Raw genomic sequence first — 19,851 nt, 5'->3', positions numbered from 1 at the left:
AATTAAGCTTAGCCCAAAATCACAAATCAGAATGAGGGGGTCCCCGGTATGTTTTCTATCTTGTAAGGGGTCCTTGGCTGAAAACATTTGAGAACCTCTGTGCTAGAAGAACAACATCTAGTCAGATTGGTGACCAGCCTTCACATGGTGAAAAATCACAGCAGCAATAGCAGCAGTAACAGCAGTATCACACCGTTATAAAAAACAATAAAATACAATACAAATAAAAGATAAAAATAATGCCAAAACCAGGACTCTGTCAGTCGCAGCAGCAATGAAAACAATGAAAACAAGACAGATAAAAAGTACTAGAACATGCAAAGTAAAAGTGACCGTGCAGGATAATGGACTCGCTAGCTCCTCCCCTGGCCGGAGTTCAGAATAGAAATGGCAGTGAGGATGAAGGAGTGCTTATATCTGTTGCTCTTAATGGAATTAATAACTCATTAACTCAAATCAACTCTCAATAACTGTCAAACTATTCATCATTCATCTAGTTTGACAGTTATTGAGAGTTTATTTGAGTTAATGAGTTATTAATTTGAGTTAGTGTGGACCAGTGATGTCACTGGTCCACACTTTAACACTCAATAACTGTCAAATTAAATGACAGACTTCAAAACCGTTTACAGTTTTCTGATATACTACTGATGTTCTAATGATACAAAGCTGGTTGAAAATGGGCGGAGTGTTCCTTTAATAGGGGGCGATCTGTACCTAGAGCCATAAGGCAAGAGCTGAAACTCCAGGAATAGAGGATGTGAGCTGTCTGATACAACGGCTCTGGCTTTTCTGCCTATACCTGTCTATTGAACAGCTCCGACAACATGCTCTGCTGGACTCACTCAGCCTTATGGTATCAGACTGACTTCTCAACTCATTGCACTCTATTTCCTTCTTCAGTCTGAGATCACTTCACTCACAGATTTCCATTGGGGGAATCCCTTAGGTAGGACACCCCCAGGGCAGGGGTGTCCCCCCAGGGCAGGGGATTCCCGCAGGGCGCAGGGGTATCCCCCCAGGGCAGAGGCGAGGGCAGGCGCAGGGGTGTCAAACTCAATTTCATCCCAGGACACATCAGCATTATGGGTGCCCTCAAAGAGCCGGTTGTAAACGTAACACTATATAAATGTATCTATAGCCAACTTGTTATCATGGCCCAGCAGCTTTACCTGATGTCACCGGATAGTGGACAGACACGGCTGAGCCCTAACAGAGAGTATAGCGTCTCAACATGAAGGAAAAACAAAGTGAATGGAACCAAAACCAGTACATGAAAGAACTAAACAGAATGGTTTAGAGCGGACTGGTGCCACAGTCCAGTACAACTCTAACGACATGTTGGTAGCATGTGACTCTTGTAGGATATGGAGGCCCTGGGGAAACGCATGAAAATATAAATTAATGGTATTCTTTCTTTGGCAAGTGGCAAGTGTATGGGAAGTATTGGCTAAAGACAAATCACTGTCTTTATCTCTGTGTTGTGTTTACTTCCTGTTGCTTTGTAACTTTGCCTGACGATTTTTGCTTGAGCTTTTAATTGTTTTAATGCAAAAAATTGTGCTGCAAATTACCACGTGCGCAGCCTGAGCCAGAGTCAGGCATCCATTCATTCATTCATAATCAGGAATGGATAACAGTGATGATGTCATCAGTGCCAAATTTGGGCTGTTGAAATGGTGATGATGTCATCAGTGGTGATGTTATCAGTGATGTCATCAGTGCCAAACTTGGGCTGTTGAAAAATGTGGTTTCCTCGAATGGGCTTGAGTTGCATGAGGTCGCCTGTTTGCTACGCACGTGGTCCTGGGGCCCATACCACGAATGGAGGATAAACAGATCCGGGATCTGTCAAAAAAATATATATAAAAAAAAACATCCAGGATCTGTATCATTGATCTGGTTAGACTACAATCACAATCAAGCTAAACGATACCACGGAGGTCGTTATCAGCTGGGTCTGTCAATTTAGGATTTCCCTATCCAGCTCTGAGCTTGTGCATGTGAAAATGCTCGTGCACAGGAGCTCGTGCCCACGAAAGAGGCGGGGTTTACTTTGCAACAGCTAGCCAATCACAATGCAATATGGACAGCTCCAGCTTTTAGAGCGCCAGACACGCCTATTTACTCATTCATTCAAAGCGCATATCAAAGTGTATTAACTCATTCACCGCCAGTTTAGGACTGCCAATATTTAGCACAGGCCAAAGATTTTCATAATTGTTGGTCATCTTTCAAGACCCACAGTAAAATTATCTATTAGCACCAGAGTGATTTGCAATATCTCAAAATGAAGATGTACGTCTCTGTTCACCAGGGGAAAAAAAGTGAGCTTTTAGCATGTTCTGTACTCTACTTATAGCCATTTATATACACCATGTTTTCTACCCAAAAGGTCTTCCTGAGAAAATAAACAGGAGAAAAGGCAATTTTTGTAAAAGGGCACAATCTCAGGCAGAACTCACTCTCAATTCTTTTATTTTGAACTGTATTGACATCAGACATGTAAATATTATTCGTTAGGACACAAATGACAAAAAAAAAAAAAAAAAATATATATATATATATATATATACACATGAAGTGCTTTTTTTTTACATTCAACAATACAGTTTACTCGGTGTGAGTGAGTGTGCAGACAGACAGACAGACAGACAGACAGACAGACAGACAGACAGACAGACACACCGACAGACAGACAGACAGACAGACAGACAGACAGACACACACACACACACACACACACACACACACACACACACACACGATCCCCCTTTTAGATTTCTAACCCCACATAGGATAAGCAATAACCACGCCCTGTGGCGCTGGGATTGGCCAGGAGCAACACTGGAGGGCACGCAGCCCAGCGATTTCATGAACCAACTGAATAGCTCTTGAGAAAGGACAGCGGGCTGCTGTGACTGCCGCTTGCTGTTGTGTGTTTATTTTGTTTATGTTCTGGTCCACCCGTCCTCGTCCATGTCTCCCTGTCATATCCTCCCTGAAATCGTTCCCGTTTTCCCCTTGGCTATTCAACACGTCCTCACCGCCCTCGCAAACTGATCGATCATTTCCTCATTCCTCCGATGATCAAACACATCTCTTGATTACTTTCTCCCGTTTTCTCTCGGCTGGCACAGAGGAAGGCGACTCCAGCTCGTGCAGCGCGCCGAGGCGCGTTTCAATGGCGTTTCTCCTGTCTGCACAAGGAAGCGTTACCCGTTTTCTGCTTTTCCTCTTGCTCAATTTCAAAACAACAGCTGCGGTATGTGTTTGTTCACGTGTTGTCTTAGATGCTAGGAACATGATACTATGTCAGAGGCTGGGTAAGTGTTTGAAATACGCCCTGCAGTAATAAAAACAAAAACACGTCAAACACGTCATTGGCGGGGAGGGCTATTTCTGATAACACGTCAAAGACGTCATTGGCGGTGAATGAGTTAATTAGCGGAGCTTTAGTGTACAGTATGTCAGAATCAAAATCCGTGTTGATTATTAGTCTGATGATTATTCTGTTACTGAACTGTCTAACATTACTGCTTTTATTCACATCAGTCATTTGATTTATTTGAACAGCGGTTTAGCCATGAGCCTACAGCAGTTTATAAACTCAATAAAACCTTTTTTGTTAGTGGCAGTAATGTGTAATCTCAGGCAAAATTTCCTAAATACATAGGCTATACTTAAACCATAGATTTAGAAATGTAGGCTCAATAATCTCTTATCACTCATGATGTGTTTGGTCGCATTGATGGAATAATTCCTATAAATAAAGAAATAGTGGACACACCCTCAGCACCCACAGCGTCCCAGGCGGGAATCGAACCCAGGACCTTATAGCTATGTAGTTAGCTATTCTGGCATGTATGTCCAACCCAACATCAGCCTCAGCTCCGTTGCAGACACGCCACCTTGGTGCACTTTGGAGACGTTTATGTAACCTTTTTACACTGGTGATTTAGTGATATTCCTCCACGCACTGTTCAGCTGCAATCGGCAGGGTCAAACGTAACTACTTGGGAACAAATAAATGTAATGTTTTTTTTATTTTGTGGATTTTTCATATGGGGATCCTATATGAATGGTGAGTGACTAGCTGATTCCAGAGAGCTGATTGGTCAGAAGGTGGGTCTTTCATACATTTTGATCTTATCCTCTGAACTTAACCTGCTCCGGACCAGGTTAGCCGTGCAGCATAAGTTGCCATGGTGATCTATCTCGGTAAGAAGTGAACTAGCGTCGTAGCACGGCAAACCCCGGGTTAAACCTGAAGTTACCTCGCTAAGCCACTAATCCTGCTTCGTGCTACAGGCCTCTGGGCCGAAGTTGCCCTTGTTATTATTAATACTGCCTGTTTCAGCACACACACAAAAGTAAGGGTGATAACAACTTCATTTTCATATCACACCAAAATAAGAAAAAATACAGAGCTGTCAGGTGAGCTGGGGCAAAAAGAAACCAAGTGACATCAAAAGTCCACATGGAGCAGAGACACAAAAACAACATAAATAAATAACAACTAAGAGGGAATAACATCATAAATTATTTTTGTCTCCTCTGTCTGTCACTGTGCACTGCCCCATGAAGCTAAAACACATCAAACTATACTGAGAGGAGAGGAGATCCCTCTGTGCTGCCAGGCAAGCTGAGGCAGCAGTCAGCTTGAGGTCGTCATATCTCCAGTCTGCTCAACTCAGGATAATCCCACTGTTTACTGTATAGCTGAATGTATTTATTTGTATTGATAGGCGAGAACACAGCAGGGAGATATCACTTAGGAGAGACAGTTGCTGTTTGGGAAACTATTATACTTTTATTTTTGAATACTAATTTACTAAATTTTCTCCCATTTTCTCTATTCTCTTTCGATGGAAATAAATAGAATTTAAATATAGATATAGAAAAAACTATAGATATAGAATATAATTATAGAAAAAATATAGATATAGAACCGGAAATGGACGCCTGAAGGCTTCTGTCCCAAGTGCATTCTTTTAAAAACAAAAAGACCCAGGCTATGGGGGATTCCCCTGATTTACTTCATACTTGCTGAACTACCGCTGCATTTCTGCTGCTTTCCCACAAGGAGCTGTTTGATCAAGATACATGTTGCTCTGTTTTCGGCTGTTGGAGGTTTCAAGGAGCCCGGAGCTCCTGGAAGCCCATCTTGAGCCCTTGGAAAACACGTCTTGAATCCGTTTCTTAGAGAGGTCTTCTTCTTTCTCCATTCACGTTTCTTAAGCCACAGACACACCAGGCCGACATCAAAGAGCTAGCAGCAGCAACGAAGGAAGACTTGCGTCGCCTCACGCCGCCTGTGTCCGCCGCCAATGAGTTGCATTTGAAGTACACACCGCAAAGACTACAGCCGACGGGCAACTAGCACGTACGTTCTGCGCCTGCGTGAGACCTGACTACCACTCGCTCACCCCGCAGACGACTTCCTAATATAGCTACTTCTAATCCAGAATATGTCTGGTATAAAAAAGTTGCAAATGGCCCTGGTGTTGTCAGCCCTTGTCTGGTGTTTTGCTTGTGGAAGAAGAGAGGGGAGGTGGAAAAAAAAGGTGGGTGAAATGATACAGTGACAAAGGCACATTGTTGTGTATTGGAATGATCTAGATGAAGTTGAAAGAGAAGAGGGTTTCGTGCGTGCCAGAGCAATCTAGTAAGAGAGTGGCGACCAAAATGCGCGACTCATTAGCCAATGAACAGCCAGGAAGGGGTCTCGCGCTACGTTTGAATGCTAAAATAAAGCGGATTATGTGCAATTAGATTATAAAAAAAAAAAATCCCTTTCAAAGTACAACACAAACTGTCCATTTTGCTGCAACCCGACAGTGCTGCTTAATCCAGAACCTTACTTCCTGGAACTCTTGAGAGTAAAAAAACTGGTCCGTTGGAGTGAATGGAGATGTCGTGACTCTTCTATATATATGGCTCTGGTGCGTGCCCTCTCTTCCCGTGCAGTGCGCTGCTTGTCTACCAACTGACCAGCCAATCAGAGTGATTTCACACAGACACTCACTGACGGCCCAGACATTACTGACGGTCGACCGACGGCTTGGTGTGGCCTTTAGATGAATCCAGAAACTTGACCAAAACTTGGCATGTTGTCTCCTGTCCCATGGTGAGACTGTTGAGGCTGTTTTCCTGTGTGTTGTCTCCTGTCCCATGGTGAGACTGTTGAGGCTGTTTTCATGTGTGTTGTCTCCTGTCCCATGGTGAGACTGTTGAGGCTGTTTTCCTGTGTGTTGTCTCCTGTCCCATGGTGAGACTGTTGAGGCTGTTTTCATGTGTGTTGTCTCGTGTCCCATAGTGAGACTGTTGAGGCTGTTTTCCTGTGTGTTGTCTCCTGTCCCATAGTGAGACTGTTGAGGCTGTTTTCCTGTGTGTTGTCTCCTGTCACATAGTGAGACTGTTGAGGCTGTTTTCCTGTGTGTTGTCTCCTGTCACATAGTGAGACTGTTGAGGCTGTTTTCCTGTGTGTTGTCTCCTGTCCCATAGTGAGACTGTTGAGGCTGTTTTCCTGTGTGTTGTCTCCTGTCACATAGTGAGACTGTTGAGGCTGTTTTCCTGTGTGTTGTCTCCTGTCACATAGTGAGACTGTTGAGGCTGTTTTCCTGTGTGTTGTCTCCTGTCACATAGTGAGACTGTTGAGGCTGTTTTCCTGTGTGTTGTCTCCTGTCCCATAGTGAGACTGTTGAGGCTGTTTTCCTGTGTGTTGTCTCCTGTCCCATAGTGAGACTGTTGAGGCTGTTTTCCTGTGTGTTGTCTCCTGTCACATAGTGAGACTGTTGAGGCTGTTTTCCTGTGTGTTGTCTCCTGTCCATAGTGAGACTCTTTTCCTGTGTGTTGTCTCCTGTCACATAGTGAGACTGTTGAGGCTGTTTTCCTGTGTGTTGTCTCCTGTCCCATGGTGAGACTGTTGAGGCTGTTTTCCTGTGTGTTGTCTCCTGTCCCATAGTGAGACTGTTGAGGCTGTTTTCCTGTGTGTTGTCTCCTGTCCCATAGTGAGACTGGTGAGGCTGTTTTCCTGTGTGTTGTCTCCTATCACATAGTGAGACTGTTGAGGCTGTTTTCCTGTGTGTTGTCTCCTGTCCATAGTGAGACTGTTTTCCTGTGTGTTGTCTCCTGTCACATAGTGAGACTGTTGAGGCTGTTTTCCTGTGTGTTGTCTCCTGTCCCATGGTGAGACTGTTGAGGCTGTTTTCCTGTGTGTTGTCTCCTGTCCCATAGTGAGACTGTTGAGGCTGTTTTCCTGTGTGTTGTCTCCTGTCCCATAGTGAGACTGTTGAGGCTGTTTTCCTGTGTGTTGTCTCCTGTCACATAGTGAGACTGTTGAGGCTGTTTTCATGTGTGTTGTCTCCTGTCCCATAGTGAGACTGTTGAGGCTGTTTTCCTGTGTGTTGTCTGCTGTCACATAGTGAGACTGTTGAGGCTGTTTTCCTGTGTGTTGTCTCCTGTCCCATAGTGAGACTGTTGAGGCTGTTTTCCTGTGTGTTGTCTCCTGTCCCATAGTGAGACTGTTGAGGCTGTTTTCCTGTGTGTTGTCTCCTGTCACATAGTGAGACTGTTGAGGCTGTTTTCCTGTGTGTTGTCTCCTGTCACATAGTGACACTGTTGAGGCTGTTTTCCTGTGTGTTGTCTCCTGTCCCATAGTGAGACTGTTGAGGCTGTTTCCCTGTGTGTTGTCTCCTGTCCCATAGTGAGACTGTTGAGGCTGTTTCCCTGCGCGTTGTCTCCTGTCCATAGTGAGACTGTTGAGGCTGTTTTCCTGTGTGTTGTCTCCTGTCCCATAGTGAGACTGTTGAGGCTGTTTTCCTGTGTGTTGTCTCCTGTCCCATGGTGAGACTGTTGAGGCTGTTTTCCTGTGTCTTGTCTCCTGTCCCATGGTGAGACTGTTGAGGCTGTTTTCCTGTGTCTTGTCTCCTGTCCCATGGTGAGACTGTTGAGGCTGTTTTCCTGTGTGTTGTCTCCTGTCCCATGGTGAGACTGTTGAGGCGGTTTTCCTGTGTGTTGTCTCTTGTCCCATAGTGAGACTGTTGAGGCTGTTTTCCTGTGTCTTGTCTCCTGTCCCATGGTGAGACTGTTGAGGCTGTTTTCCTGTGTGTTGTCTCCTGTCCCATGGTGAGACTGTTGAGGCTGTTTTCCTGTGTGTTGTCTCCTGTCCCATGGTGAGACTGTTGAGGCTGTTTTCCTGTGTGTTGTCTCCTGTCCCATGGTGAGACTGTTGAGGCTGTTTTCCTGTGTGTTGTCTCCTGTCCCATGGTGAGACTGTTGAGGCGGTTTTCCTGTGTGTTGTCTCTTGTCCCATGGTGAGACTGTTGAGGCTGTTTTCCTGTGTGTTGTCTCCTGTCCCATAGTGAGACTGTTGAGGCTGTTTTCCTGTGTCTTGTCTCCTGTCCCATGGTGAGACTGTTGAGGCTGTTTTCCTGTGTGTTGTCTCCTGTCCCATGGTGAGACTGTTGAGGCTGTTTTCCTGTGTCTTGTCTCCTGTCCCATGGTGAGACTGTTGAGGCTGTTTTCCTGTGTCTTGTCTCCTGTCCCATGGTGAGACTGTTGAGGCTGTTTTCCTGTGTGTTGTCTCCTGTCCCATAGTGAGACTGTTGAGGCTGTTTTTCTGTGTGTTGTCTCCTGTCCCATGGTGAGACTGTTGAGGCTGTTTTCCTGTGTCTTGTCTCCTGTCCCATGGTGAGACTGTTGAGGCTGTTTTCCTGTGTGTTGTCTCCTGTCCCATGGTGAGACTGTTGAGGCGGTTTTCCTGTGTGTTGTCTCCTGTCCCATAGTGAGACTGTTGAGGCTGTTTTCCAGTGTGTTGTCTCCTGTCCATAGTGAGACTGTTGAGGCTGTTTTCCTGTCTGTTGTCTCCTGTCCCATAGTGAGACTGTTGAGGCTGTTTTCCTGTGTGTTGTCTCCTGTCCATATGAGACTGTTGAGGCTGTTTTCCTGTGTGTTGTCTCCTGTCCATATGAGACTGTTGAGGCTGTTTTCCTGTGTGTTGTCTCCTGTCCATATGAGACTGTTGAGGCTGTTTTCCTGTGTCTTGTCTCCTGTCCCATGGTGAGACTGTTGAGGCTGTTTTCCTGTGTGTTGTCTCCTGTCCCATGGTGAGACTGTTGAGGCTGTTTTCCTGTGTGTTGTCTCCTGTCCCATGGTGAGACTGTTGAGGCTGTTTTCCTGTGTGTTGTCTCCTGTCACATAGTGACACTGTTGAGGCTGTTTTCCTGTGTGTTGTCTCCTGTCCCATAGTGAGACTGTTGAGGCTGTTTCCCTGTGTGTTGTCTCCTGTCCCATAGTGAGACTGTTGAGGCTGTTTCCCTGTGTGTTGTCTCCTGTCCATAGTGAGACTGTTGAGGCTGTTTTCCTGTGTGTTGTCTCCTGTCCCATAGTGAGACTGTTGAGGCTGTTTTCCTGTGTGTTGTCTCCTGTCCCATGGTGAGACTGTTGAGACTGTTTTCCTGTGTCTTGTCTCCTGTCCCATGGTGAGACTGTTGAGGCTGTTTTCCTGTGTCTTGTCTCCTGTCCCATGGTGAGACTGTTGAGGCTGTTTTCCTGTGTGTTGTCTCCTGTCCCATGGTGAGACTGTTGAGGCGGTTTTCCTGTGTGTTGTCTCTTGTCCCATAGTGAGACTGTTGAGGCTGTTTTCCTGTGTCTTGTCTCCTGTCCCATGGTGAGACTGTTGAGGCTGTTTTCCTGTGTGTTGTCTCCTGTCCCATGGTGAGACTGTTGAGGCTGTTTTCCTGTGTGTTGTCTCCTGTCCCATGGTGAGACTGTTGAGGCTGTTTTCCTGTGTGTTGTCTCCTGTCCCATGGTGAGACTGTTGAGGCGGTTTTCCTGTGTCTTGTCTCCTGTCCCATGGTGAGACTGTTGAGGCTGTTTTCCTGTGTGTTGTCTCCTGTCCCATGGTGAGACTGTTGAGGCTGTTTTCCTGTGTCTTGTCTCCTGTCCCATGGTGAGACTGTTGAGGCTGTTTTCCTGTGTGTTGTCTCCTGTCCCATGGTGAGACTGTTGAGGCTGTTTTCCTGTGTGTTGTCTCCTGTCCCATAGTGAGACTGTTGAGGCTGTTTTCCTGTGTGTTGTCTCCTGTCCCATGGTGAGACTGTTGAGGCTGTTTTCCTGTGTCTTGTCTCCTGTCCCATGGTGAGACTGTTGAGGCTGTTTTCCTGTGTGTTGTCTCCTGTCCCATAGTGAGACTGTTGAGGCTGTTTTCCTGTGTCTTGTCTCCTGTCCCATGGTGAGACTGTTGAGGCTGTTTTCCTGTGTCTTGTCTCCTGTCCCATAGTGAGACTGTTGAGGCTGTTTTCCTGTGTGTTGTCTCCTGTCCATAGTGAGACTGTTGAGGCTGTTTTCCTGTCTGTTGTCTCCTGTCCCATAGTGAGACTGTTGAGGCTGTTTTCCTGTGTGTTGTCTCCTGTCCATATGAGACTGTTGAGGCTGTTTTCCTGTGTGTTGTCTCCTGTCCATATGAGACTGTTGAGGCTGTTTTCCTGTGTGTTGTCTCCTGTCCATATGAGACTGTTGAGGCTGTTTTCCTGTGTCTTGTCTCCTGTCCCATGGTGAGACTGTTGAGGCTGTTTTCCTGTGTGTTGTCTCCTGTCCCATGGTGAGACTGTTGAGGCTGTTTTCCTGTGTGTTGTCTCCTGTCCCATGGTGAGACTGTTGAGGCTGTTTTCCTGTGTGTTGTCTCCTGTCCCATGGTGAGACTGTTGAGGCGGTTTTCCTGTGTGTTGTCTCTTGTCCCATGGTGAGACTGTTGAGGCTGTTTTCCTGTGTGTTGTCTCCTGTCCATAGTGAGACTGTTGAGGCTGTTTTCCTGTCTGTTGTCTCCTGTCCCATAGTGAGACTGTTGAGGCTGTTTTCCTGTGTGTTGTCTCATGTCCATATGAGACTGTTTGAGGCTGTTTTCCTGTGTGTTGTCTCCTGTCCATATGAGACTGTTGAGGCTGTTTTCCAGTGATGTCTCCTGTGAGAACTTTTCTTTTGATCAAGTTTTCTTCAGAATCTTCCCCCCGTTTTCTACCCAATTGTACTTGTCCAATTCCCCCTGGCCCCTGCTGTCCCGATCGTTGCTCCAACCCCTCTGTCAATCTGGATAGAGTTGTAGAGTAGCACATGCTCCTCTGATACATGTGCAGTTGTCGCCAGCCACTTCTTTTCACCTAACAGCGGGGAGTTTCGCCAGCAGGACATAGGACATGGGAGGATCACGCTATTCCCACACTTCCCCTCCCCCCCAAACAGGCAGCTCGGCCAGCCAGAGGAGGCGCTAGTGCAGTGACCAGGACTCATACCCCACTGGCTTCCCACCCTGCAGACTCAGGCAATTGTGTCTGTAGGAACGTCCGACCAAGCCGAAGTACCGCTGCCGGGAATTGAACCCGGGTCTCCACGGTGGAAGGAGCGTGCTTTAACCGGATGCCGCGACATGAGACTGTTGAGCTGTCAGTGTGTGTCTGGTGTTTTTTGTGATAAAAGTCACCGCAGCACCGAGGAGGAGGAGAGACAAATCAGCACCGAGGAGGAGGAGAGACGATCAGCACTGAGGAGGAGGAGAGACAGATCAGCACAGAGGAGGAGAGACAGATCAGCACAGAGGAGGAGGAGAGACAGATCAGCACAGAGGAGGAGGAGAGACAGATCAGCACCGAGGAGGAGGAGAGACAGATCAGCACCGAGGAGGAGAGACAGATCAGCACCAAGGAGGAGGAGAGACAGATCAGCCCCGAGGAGGAGGAGAGACAGATCAGCCCCGAGGAGGAGGAGAGACAGATCAGCACAGAGGAGGAGGAGAGACAGATCAGCACCAAGGAGGAGCAGAGACAGATCAGCACAGAGGAGGAGGAGAGATGGATCAGCACCAAGGAGGAGGAGAGACAGATCAGCACAGAGGAGGAGAGACAGATCAGCCCCGAGGAGGAGGAGAGACAGATCAGCCCCGAGGAGGAGGAGAGACGGATCAGAGCAGTGACTGACAGAGCACGATGGAGTGGAGCATCGATAACGGCTTCATTAACATCACACTGTGACCATTTGAATCCAATTTGCCCTTGTTAACTCAGTGTGTATGTGTGACACACACACACACACACACACACACACACACACACACACACAAGTACACATTCTCATACACACACAGCCTAATCACAGCCGGGTCTTTCAGAATAAATTGCGTTGTTGGCATGTTACGCTTCTGCAAACCAAATACATTGAATCTCATCGTTTTAACACATTGACTGCCAGACGTTTTTTTTTGCTGTAGGTAGCTTCTGCCAAGCCGTTTTTTGAGGATTATGGCTCATTTTATAAGAGCCGAGGATTCGTTTCAGCTTGGAGTTTGTGAACATACAATATCTCAAAAGTACTAATAGAATGTGTACTTTCTCTGTCTAAAAGAGTTAGTTTGTAGAGTTAGTAGTTATGTAAGCATTAGCAGTTGAATACAGCATGGTTTTAGCGTGAAAAAGAATATTCAGAGATAAACGGCTTTTTGTGAAATTGGATGGAACGGTCACTTTAACCATTCATTTTTGGCTCTCTCTCTCTCCCTCCCCCTCTCGCTCTCTCTCTCTCTCTCCCTCCCTCTCGCTCTCCCTCCCTCTCTCCCTCTCTCTCTCTCTCTCTCTCTCTCTCTCCCTCCCTCTCGAGTTGCTTCAACTCCGCCCTCCGTGGGCGGACAAGCTTGTCACCAGTCAGTGCTTTGCTGCTCTCCTGTGCCTGCATGTCTGGGCCGCTGTTTGAGGAAGTCGGGATGGACTCGCTCGTTTGGAGTTTTGGTTGAGAGAAGCTTTTGCGATTCTGGTCATATTTATGCTGCGTGTTTCAAAGTGTGTTCCTCCACCTGTAATCTATCACCCGATCATAGTAGATCGGCTGAATCTATTATGTAAATTTGCAATCCCGCATCGCCAGCAATCAGCGCGAAAAGGAGAATGGCTGGGCTGAGAATGGCTTGACAAGTTAAAAAAATGCTTTCCTTTCTCTAGCCAGGAGAGCACTGTTGCCACTTAGTGGGTCGGTGGAATGGGTTGTAAACGTTCGGTGGCTCCAATAATTATATAAGAGATGTAAAAGGCTTAGATGCACAACCCACCGTCAAAAAAAAAAAATCGATGCCAAAAACGTGTAAACACGTTGTTGGCAGGGAACAGCTGGATTCTGAAAACGTGTTCATACGTTGTTGGCAGTGAATGTGTTAACTAAAAATATGTTGAACTTCTTTGATACAGGGGTTTTCAAAGTGGCAGGTGGGCCAGGGGGCTCCAAACAGTTTCAGGGGAGGCTCAGTGAATGGAAGTGGGAAAACTTGTTACATGGGATCCCATGTATAATATTTCTTACAAGCACATAAATGCCTTAAATGCGGTTTCCTGTCTCCTGCTGTTGCAGGCATGGAAAAGAACATGCTTCTAAATGGCTCGTTTTACTTTAAAAAACTCCCAAATGGCAGTGGTCAACAGTAGTTTGCACCTTGTGGAAAACGGAATTAAAATATGACCGAAGTACATGGAGTTTGAGCTATCACCTAAGACCGGAGCAGCTAGCGTCGCCGTAGCCTCAACGCGAGACTCCTCAGTCATTCTTCCTTCAGAGTCTTGGATGCGGGGGTCCTCTAGCCACTGGGAGGTCGGCTGGGAGGTTATCCAATACTACGGCGCCAATGTACTCCAAAATCCTCCGTAGTTTCCAATAGACAAGTTTCCTGGGCACTTCCGGTTTGCTTCTGGACTCGGCCGCGATATGTCTGTCTCTTCCGGAATACAGAGAAGCATAACGTACTAGCGTAGTAGCCATAGCGACCGCCGAAAAAATGCAAACTTGGGATCATTCTCCGAGTCTCGTGTCTAACAAAAGAGTCTAAATCATCTGCGCCCCAAAATGCCTGCGCAAACGGGATTTGGGCGGTCTTAACTACCAGAATTATTCACAGGTGTGGCCAGGCAATGCTGGGCATTACGTCAATCAAAACCAATCAGATTCCCGTCTCCCAATGGTTGTTTGCGCGAGGCATGCAATATGCTGTAATTCTCTCCATGTGTAATAGAGTGTACTCACTCGTGCAAGGACAGAGAGATGCTTATTGACAGATCGTCTGTGGTGCCAACGACCCTCCGGCTCATGAAGGTAAATAGCCTATGTCCATTGTCCAACAAGTTTTCTCAATTAATTTCCCTCTTTGCGATGTGATAAACGTTTCTCAGTGAGTTATAGTTGATTGCCTCACTGAATTATCTGCTAATACCCAATTTTAGCAGCATAATTTGATGTCTTGGCGTGGCAAGGCTGTGCGTAATAACATATCCAAAAGGAATTCCACTTTCCACTGCGCAAATACCGCTCTGCGCTGGGGGTGCAGCCGTAATCTCCGTGCAGCGCACCCAGCGCAGAGAGGTATTTGCGCGTAAGAGCTCCTTTTCAAAGCTCTTAGCGCAAAGTAATTGCGCGCTGCTGACGATAGCATAATGCCATCTATCACCACATTTTGGTCCTCCCTGGAAAAATAAAGGTTAAATAAAAAATAATAAAATAAAATTTAGCGCTGAAACGCCTGCTTTGGCTTGTGGCAGCCAATGCCCAGTACAAGCATGCGCTTGTGTCTGCCCCTAATTTGCATTGCGCACGGCGTTAAACGAGTGCAAACGCTAAATTAGCGCTTTTGGGAAGATACAGCCCTACATTTTCGTATTCCTTTTGTTGGACTCCTATTTACATTTTCAATTTTCTGTTCTTTTGTAAATTTTATTTCTATAATCTGAAACTCTGTAAATGGTTTAGCCCGGCATCTTCTCGGCCTGTCCCGGAGGGGGGTCCCCAGATGGGGTCCATAGCTGGGCCCCTAGTACATCGGCCCTCACAAGGTTCCTCCTCAGCCAACAAGTCACTGAGGCAATCCATGTGGTGGAAAGGTTTTCTTGCGCGAACTGGGGGTGAGGGGGGGGGGGGGCACTGTGTCCCAGCCTGGCCTTCTCTCCCACGCCTTATGTGTGTGGGGGCGGGGGCCGGGCATCGGTGCTCTCCATCACTGGTCGAGGTTTGCCGGTAGGTTAGAATAGCTTAGGTTAGGCGATAGATTAGCTACAGCCTAACTGTAGGCTGTAGACCTGTTGTAGTGTTCAGGCTAAGATCAGACTAGAGCAGAATAGGACAGGCCAGACTAGGTTGTAGATTAGGTAGATTCCCTGTGTCCTAGTTAGTTCCGGTTAATGTCTAGAGTAGTCAGATTGTCTGATTTTCTCCCCCCTTTTCCTGCTCTCTCCTCTCTCACACTCTAAAGCATGCCACTAATTCTACTCTAAAGCATGGCATCCCCTCCTTTCCCTGTTCTCTCCACATACTCTCTCTCATACTCCCCCTGCTCTCCCTCCCCACCTCCTCCCCTTACTGAACCCCCCCCCACACTATTCTAAAGCATGGCATCCATTATATTCTAAACCATGGCACCCATTCTCTTTCTCTTCCTGCTCCTTCCCTGTTCTCTCCTCCCCCATATTTCCCATTCCCTCCCCACCTCCTCCCTTTCCATGCTCTCTCCTCCCCCAGATCCCCCCGCTCTCCCCCCTCCCTTCTCCTGCTCTCTCCTCTTTCCCCCTTCCCCTGCTCCTTCCCCACCTCCTCCCATCCCCAACATTTCCCATTCCCATTCCCTCCCCACCACATCACTTTCCTGCTCTCTCCTCTCTCATCCCCCCTGCTCTCCCTCCCCTGCACCCACCCCGCCTCCTCCCTTTCCTGATCTCTCCTCCCCCACTATTACCCCACTATTCTAAAGCATGGCACCCATTCTACCCCAAAGCATGGCACCCATTCTATCCTCTCCCACTATTCCGCCACTATTCTAAAGCATCGCACCCATTCTACCCTAAAGCATGGCACCCATTCTATCCTATATTTCTATATTTTCTATATTTCTCTATCATATGACTGACGGCACGGCACGGTGACTCAGTGGTTAACACTGTTGCCTCACAGCAAGAAGGTCCCGGGTTCGAACCCCTGTCCGTCCCAGCTCCTTTCTGGAGTTTGCATGTTCTCCCCGTGTTCGTGTGGGTTTTCTCTGGGTGCTCCGGTTTCCTCCCACCATCAAGAAAGACATGTATGTTAGGGTTAATACTCCTGTCAGTGCCCCTGACCAAGGTACTGGCAAAAAGAACTGGAGTTGGTCCCCGGGCGCTGCACTGTGGCTGCCCACTGCTCCTAGTTCTAGGAAGGTTCCTAGTAGAGGATGGGTCAAATGCAGAGGATGAATTTCCCCAAGGGGATAAATAAAGGATAACTTAACTTAACTTGACTGTTCAATGTGCTATTATTACTAGAGCCCGACCGATACTGGATTTTTGAGGCCGATGCAGATACTGATATTAAGGAGTCAAAAAATGTCGATATCGATATATCGGCCGATATTCTTATATTATATATACACATTATTTTTTGCAATGATCCCTCAAATATCAAACACTTGACAAAGATATGACTTGACATGACTTGAGATATGTAATGTAGGCAGGATATTTTACAGCTTATCAATAAACTTTGTTGTGACATCGATGCAATGAAACAGTAAACTTCACTGGGAATTGAATAATTATAAATAACTAGAAATAGAAAAACACAAATGGAACAAATATAAAATATAACTTGAGTTAAGAAAAAAATCAAATGTACACAACATGCTGTCTATATCTAAAAAAAATACAAAATAAAAAAATATCTGCAATATTGGCCAACATATCGGCCGATACCGATATATCGTTATCGGCCAATATCGGGCTCTAATTATATCGGGCTCTAATTATTACTCCTGTAATTTGCTACTCTTGTGTCAGCTAGCCCTCCTCTCCCTGTTCTCTCCACATACTCTCTCTCATACTCCCCCTGCTCTCCCTCCCCACCTTCTCCCCTTCCTGAACTCTCCCCCCACACTATTCTAAAGCATGGCACCCATTCTCTTTCTCTTTCTCTTTCCCCCTTCCCCTGCTCCTTCCCCACCTCTCCTTCCTTGTCCTCTCCTCTCCCACATTTCATATTCCCTCCCCACCTCCCCCCTCTCCCTGCTCTCTCCTCCCCCACATCTCCCCACTCTCCCTCCCCCTCCCTTCTCCTGCTCTCTCCTCTGCTCTATCCTATATTTCTATATTTTCTATATTTCTCTATCAATTGTTCAATGTGTTATCATTACTACTGTAATTTGCTACTGTTGTGTCAGCTAGAATTAGCTAGACATATTCTCTGTGAAGCCCTCTGGGACATGCTTGTGAATTAGGGCTATACAAATAAACTTGACTTGAGTGTCTATGGGATTAAATATCATAATCATGATCCCATAGACATCCAGGAATTGAGCGAGGGGGGGCACCTTTTTCCAAACATTGTCTTGGGGGTGGCCCACAGTCTCAGACTTTGAAAACCCCTGCTCAATGACAGAGTCTATGTTTTTGCTGTAGGTTCAGGCTTTATTGGCTGGGCTATATGAGCAAGAGTCGTCCAATTTAATTACCTCAGCAGGGAAGATACATAGCCGGAGCTTCTGGTTTTCTTCAGGAAAATACTTCAGGTATGTTTTTGCTTCATAGATTACAACATCTCATAATTGTACGTTATTATTTCATAACTTGATGAATGCACGAGTTAAAACATGTATACTGTAAGAAGAGTACATGAGTGTTTTGGAGCTGTTGGAATGTGTACTTTTGGTGACTTAACGGAGGTAGCAGTCATTGTGCTAAGCTAACTAACAGGAGGGGCATGTCACACTTTCTACTGCACGCACAAAGAAGGAAGGGCATCTCTCTTCTCATTTTGCTATTGGGAATATGGCAAATAGGCAAATCTCACCAAAACGTTGGCGTGTTCCTCTAAGATAAATTTTTGGGGGGTTGGAATTGTGGAATTTTTGATACTACTATCCAGATGTTGTAGATCCAGTGTCCTATCCAGATGTTGTAGATTCAGTGTCCACGGAGTAGAGTGTGCTGAATGCAGGCAAGGCCTCCTGTATCAGCAGCTGATTGTATAAAGGTCAGTCATCAGGTGCTGCCAATCCCTTTCACTTCCTTTGTCTTCCTCATCTCGTCCAGCTCCGCCTTGGTCTCGTCCTCCATCTGACGGATGTCGTCGATTGACAGGTCGATCCACTTGTCGATCCAACAGAACAGCTGTCTGTGGAAGTTGGTGAACAAACGATTCTCCAACTTTTGAATGAAGTTCTCTATCTTGCCCTGCATTCCGAACCATTTGAACTTGAAAGTGACGTTGACTGTGACAAGCTTATAGGCACACATGTGCGGACAGCTGGGGTTGTTGAGGAGCTCCTTCTTCCAGTCACGTCCCAGAGGCCCTCTACCCGTCTTCGTTGATTTGAAGGTGGCAGGATCAAGATCTGGATCATAGTCCTTTGGTTCTATGTGGCTTCTGTCAGTGATGTCAATGTGGTCAACCACAGCACTCTTCCATGATTCAACATCTAGTCCATGTACATTGTCCTGATCTCCCATATCGGGCTTGTGATATGTCTCGATCTTAATCATGAAATTGTCTTTCATATAGACATTTGTAAGAATAGTTTGACAGTAAGGGTATGCATTCCAGGCCTTCTCATGAAACTCGAGAGCGCCTTTGGGTGCCAGGGCTCGGATATAACCTGGCACTTTACTCTGTAGGTAGTAGACCTTGTGGGTGTACTGTCCCTTTTCTCCATCCTTCTCATATGGCTCGTTGACCAACACCTCCACTCCTTCTCCTCCCCCCGTCTCGCTTTTACTGGCCTCCGCTATAGAGTACAGCTGGCCCACATGGTACTCCTCCACTGAAATCGGCAGGACAATTCGGAATTCTTTAATGAGCATGCTTGCTGTGCCCTCCGTCCAAAGCATGCATATAATGTAAAACTCCTAAAAAACAGATGATGACATCATCACTTATTACATCACAATTGTTCGAGTGACATCACTGGTGATATCACAATTGCTCAAGTGTGAAGACTACACCCCCTATCATTATGACATCAGTAGTGATATATGACATCGCTAAAGTAGTGGCCAGGTCGGCCACCAGGACTCATCCACAGACGAACAGTGACATCATCAAGATTGATGTCACAATGTCTAGTGAACTGATATCAACTATTGATGTCACTTATGCATAGACATTGTGACATCATCAGACATCACTGATGATGTCACAATGACAATGTCCAGTGAACTGATGTCAACTGATGATGTCACTTACGCTCATGCCGATGAAAATAACGCGGGGACCTGTAGGTTTTCTCAGCGGATGGATCAATCCAGAAGAGGTGGTAGGGCAACATAAAGGATGCCAACTATAAAAACACCACGACAGCCACGTGAGCGGACTCCACTCAGACAGCCATGAGATTAGCGGTAGCCCTGCTACCCAATACTTCCACAGAGTCAACACAGCAGCATTTCCACAACCACAACCGCCCCAAGAGACCAGACCCTTCACCAACTCCAAGCCCCGCAGCTCAGAGATGTCTGCAGCCCACAGCAGTGGAGGACAGGCCGGCTCCCTGGACCACAGCTCCTCAGAGGACTGCTCTAAGTCCTGTTAAGCCCATGCCGCTGCAGGGGCTCGATATGCTGCAGCCACGAGCCCTGCCTCATCAAATGGATCAGCGAGAGAGGAACTTGGAGCTGTGAACTCTGCTACTACAAATAACATGTTATCAGCATCGGCACCAAGAAGCCCCTGCAGTGGCAGTCCATCAGATTACAGTGGTGTTCGGCAGTCTCTTACTGATAGCCAGCATTGCCTGGTTTGTCTTATTGCAGTGTTCTGCTACATGGAGGTGATCTGCATATAGGCCTGATCGTCTATGTCCCTCTGTTG

The 19,851-nt window shown here is 46.6% G+C and overlaps 1 protein-coding gene and 1 pseudogene across 2 annotated transcripts in view; both read right to left on the bottom strand.

Moving 5' to 3' along the window:
- Positions 1-6,129, bottom strand: part of ptprz1b (protein tyrosine phosphatase receptor type Z1b) — a gene marked incomplete at both ends in the record, with an annotated part of 165,234 nt that extends 159,105 nt beyond the window's left edge. The window contains one exon of the mRNA XM_083660693.1: positions 6,051-6,129. Coding sequence (XP_083516819.1) covers positions 6,051-6,129 — 79 coding nt within the window. The remainder of the gene's footprint in view (positions 1-6,050) is intronic.
- Positions 6,130-18,026: 11,897 nt separating this feature from the next.
- Positions 18,027-18,845, bottom strand: LOC310798204 (phosphatidylinositol transfer protein beta isoform pseudogene; annotated as a pseudogene). Its single transcript has one exon. The product of its transcript is annotated as a phosphatidylinositol transfer protein beta isoform pseudogene (transcript).
- Between the last annotated feature and the right edge of the window lie 1,006 nt (positions 18,846-19,851).

The sequence above is a fragment of the Poromitra crassiceps genome (assembly GCF_964638095.1).
Source record: "Poromitra crassiceps genome assembly, chromosome: 2".
Taxonomy (NCBI): domain Eukaryota; kingdom Metazoa; phylum Chordata; class Actinopteri; order Beryciformes; family Melamphaidae; genus Poromitra; species Poromitra crassiceps.
Note: the sequence above shows the minus strand (reverse complement) of the source record. Positions and strands in the feature narration are given on the sequence as shown.